This window comes from Agrilus planipennis, unplaced genomic scaffold, assembly GCF_000699045.2.
Source record: "Agrilus planipennis isolate EAB-ADULT unplaced genomic scaffold, Apla_2.0 scaffold276, whole genome shotgun sequence".
In the NCBI taxonomy this organism is placed as follows: domain Eukaryota; kingdom Metazoa; phylum Arthropoda; class Insecta; order Coleoptera; family Buprestidae; genus Agrilus; species Agrilus planipennis.
This window is the reverse complement of record NW_020439102.1, coordinates 253019-255773: the sequence shown is the minus strand read 5'-3', so window position 1 is coordinate 255773 and position 2755 is coordinate 253019. Positions and strand designations below refer to the sequence as shown.

The following is a 2755-nucleotide window of genomic DNA, read 5'->3' as shown; positions in this document are numbered from 1 at the left end:
TAGACATTAACAAGAACTATCGTTATGGTATTTACGGTAATTTCAACAGCAATTATATTATCCCAAGAAACACTTTCTAAAAATAAACAAGAACTATTTGAATTATTTACAACAACAGCTACTTTAGGAATATTACACGATTTATAAATCACCATGTTACGTTTTGAAAAACCAACTACTTTCGATCTATTGACCGTAGGTTCTTGTACTAAACAAATATCTAATTTTTGATCTAAAATAACCTTCAAGAGATTGCTAGTAGCCGCCTTGCCCTTACCTAAATTAATTTGGCCGAAATTTAAAACGAAATCCGCGTCGGGGTTATTTTTATGGTTTTTAATTACCATAAAAATCTATGTTTGATAGAATAGAGTTTTTAATTCTATTCATCGTCGGGCAAGACTGACTTTTGGTGTCGTGGTCTGTACTGACGGGCGCGTGTTTTTTGTCCTTGTTTGACCTGACACAAACTACACACGAGGTAGTTTTGGATTTACAGTCCTTAAAACTGTGTTTACCGCCACATTTTCCGCAGATTTGCTCTTTAACTTTGCAATTCTTGGATAAGTGCCCAAATTCGTAACATTGGAAACACTGTAATAATGAAAAATGGTCCCTAATAAAAACGCGCTGCCAATTTAGATAAATTGGCCTATCTAACATTTTCTGTCTCAATACGGGATTAATTTCGAAGATTGCGCTGTAACTATTCCTACTGTTACGCGATTCAAAAACAGCAAGTTGTCTAAAATCGGCTTTAAACTTGTTTACGTCGTTACCATAAAGACTATCTATAAAATCATTATGCCCTAATATCGTTTCATGTAAATCCTCCGCGTTTAAATCTTTGTTTACCCTGTCTATCCTTACTCGCGGCCACCGTTTTTTGATATCCCTGACCGCGACATCGTCTTTTGCTTTGATAAGCAACGACTTTTTAATTTTTTCGGCGTCTTCTTTCCTTGCACAGTCAACCACTAGCACGCCAGATTTCGTGGCCGTAACATTTTTGACCGCGGTATTATTTTTTATCGGGTCTACCGAACGCATAACAACCTTCCTAACATATTCGGCATCTTTCCCTACTTTTTTAGATTCTATTCTAACCGGAAATGAATTTTCGCTGACCCTATTGTTGTTAACTACGTTTTTCCCTGATCTAAGCTTATCCGCGTAAGAAAAACAAGGTGTACTTACAGTTTTGGCGGAGTTTTCCTTGACCTCTTTCACTTCCGCGTCTTTCCTTTCGATGGTATGGCGAAGTTCCTTCACAACTCCTGCCATTTGGACGAGCTCCTCCATCAGCTGGTCCGCCGTATCCCGAATTGTCCGTCGGTCAGCAACTTTAATGGTCTCCGCCTTCAAAGGTACCAACTCCCGAATAATCTTAAAAAGACGCCTCGCATTAGCGGACATAGTATCTTCAGGATACTTACCATAAGTTCGACACGTCTCTCCGCTGTCTCTGCGTCTCATTTTTTTGTTTTCCGCGGCACTAAGGCACTCAGGCTCGTCGTCGCACCATGGAGTAGTTTTCTTGCGTTTTCCGGACTCGGAGCTGCACTCCATCACACTCGCTTCACTTGCACAACTGACGAACGAATTCGACCGAACTCGTTCGTGTTCATTCGGCCCGATGGGCGTGGCACTGCGCTGGCTCTCGGACATCGCACAACCGATCGGTTCGGCTGCTCGATGCGAACTCGGTGGTATTGACACCGGCAGGGTGGAGGGAGAGGCTCCCGTAAGCAACGTAAAGTTGAATAGGGTAGCCAGACGTCGAGTGGGTATATGGTTGACGTCGCGCAGGCGCATACCATCAGATCCAGCGGAATCAAATATCCTGGTCCGTAGTTGATTACGGATGTCCTCTTCGGTGACGAGGTGATGGAGAAGATTGTATGATAGACGTTTGACATCACACAACCTAGGAAGGCCCTTACTGATGTTGGGTGTGACAAAGATCCGCAAGTAAGCCCTGTAAAGATCATCTGGAGGGGGGGTGGTCGGTAGCTGCTCAAGGTCAAGATCGTCAATGATTTGGGCAAGCATGGCTCTATTGGTTTTGTAGAGCTCCTGGGCGAGTCCGTAGCGGGTGATTCTGGCCCGTCGCTTAGAAGGTTAATGAGCGGGAGCCTTCGGGGTTGGGGAATCGTCACACGGCTGGTTGTTGTCCTCTCTTCATTACGCATGCGGAGAAGAAATTCCTCCAGAATGGTTTCCGCATTGGTGTTCGAATGGAGGAAGGGTTATAGCAGGGAGATGTCCCCTGCGGCGATGGACTCGTCGGACAGTAGCAGCCGTAGGTATTTTACTATTGGATCGTCTACGGCCTGGGTGGATGTATTGTCGTCGGGGAGGGGAGGCGATGAGCTTGGCTGCGATGGGCTATTATCCATGGTCCTAACAGGGGCCTGAAGGTCTTTGAGGGCACACTGGATGAAAGTGTCAGACTGCGGGGTAGTGGGTGTTATTGAGATGGAGAGTACGAGAGCTGCAAGCTCGGAAGGGTTCTTCCCGGGTTCTACTCCTGAGGGTTTCCATGGCGGTTACGTCGTGGTTGAGCTTCTCAGAGAGATGCCTGTGCAAGTGTGAAACTAGACCCGGAAAGCGTAGTTCTTCAAGATCGATGTGGTATATTTCGAGGGTTGAGAATCGGCGCTCCTTTCTGCGGTCGGACTCTTCAACCTCGGCTTCGTACTCGGTGCAAGCGAAAATGTTGAGTAAGGCCGGTCTTGGTCTTAAATCTCCTATT

The 2755-nt window shown here is 45.6% G+C and overlaps 1 protein-coding gene across 2 annotated transcripts; it reads right to left on the bottom strand.

The window, feature by feature from the left end:
* Positions 1 to 575: 575 nt before the first annotated feature.
* LOC108740808 lies at positions 576 to 2151 on the bottom strand. Of its 2 annotated transcripts, none has more exons than XM_025977499.1 (2): positions 821 to 2151; positions 576 to 744 (listed from the first exon to the last, which is right to left on the bottom strand). In XM_025977499.1, exons 1-2 carry the CDS (start codon positions 2050 to 2052, stop codon positions 672 to 674), a joined length of 1305 nt encoding a protein of 434 aa, XP_025833284.1. In that variant the 5' UTR covers positions 2053 to 2151; the 3' UTR covers positions 576 to 671. The 2 variants fall into 2 exon arrangements, with proteins under 2 accessions (XP_025833284.1, XP_025833285.1); XM_025977500.1 differs by lacking the exon at positions 576 to 744 and having other exon boundaries at positions 1299 to 1386; positions 1437 to 2151.
* Positions 2152 to 2755: the final 604 nt, after the last annotated feature.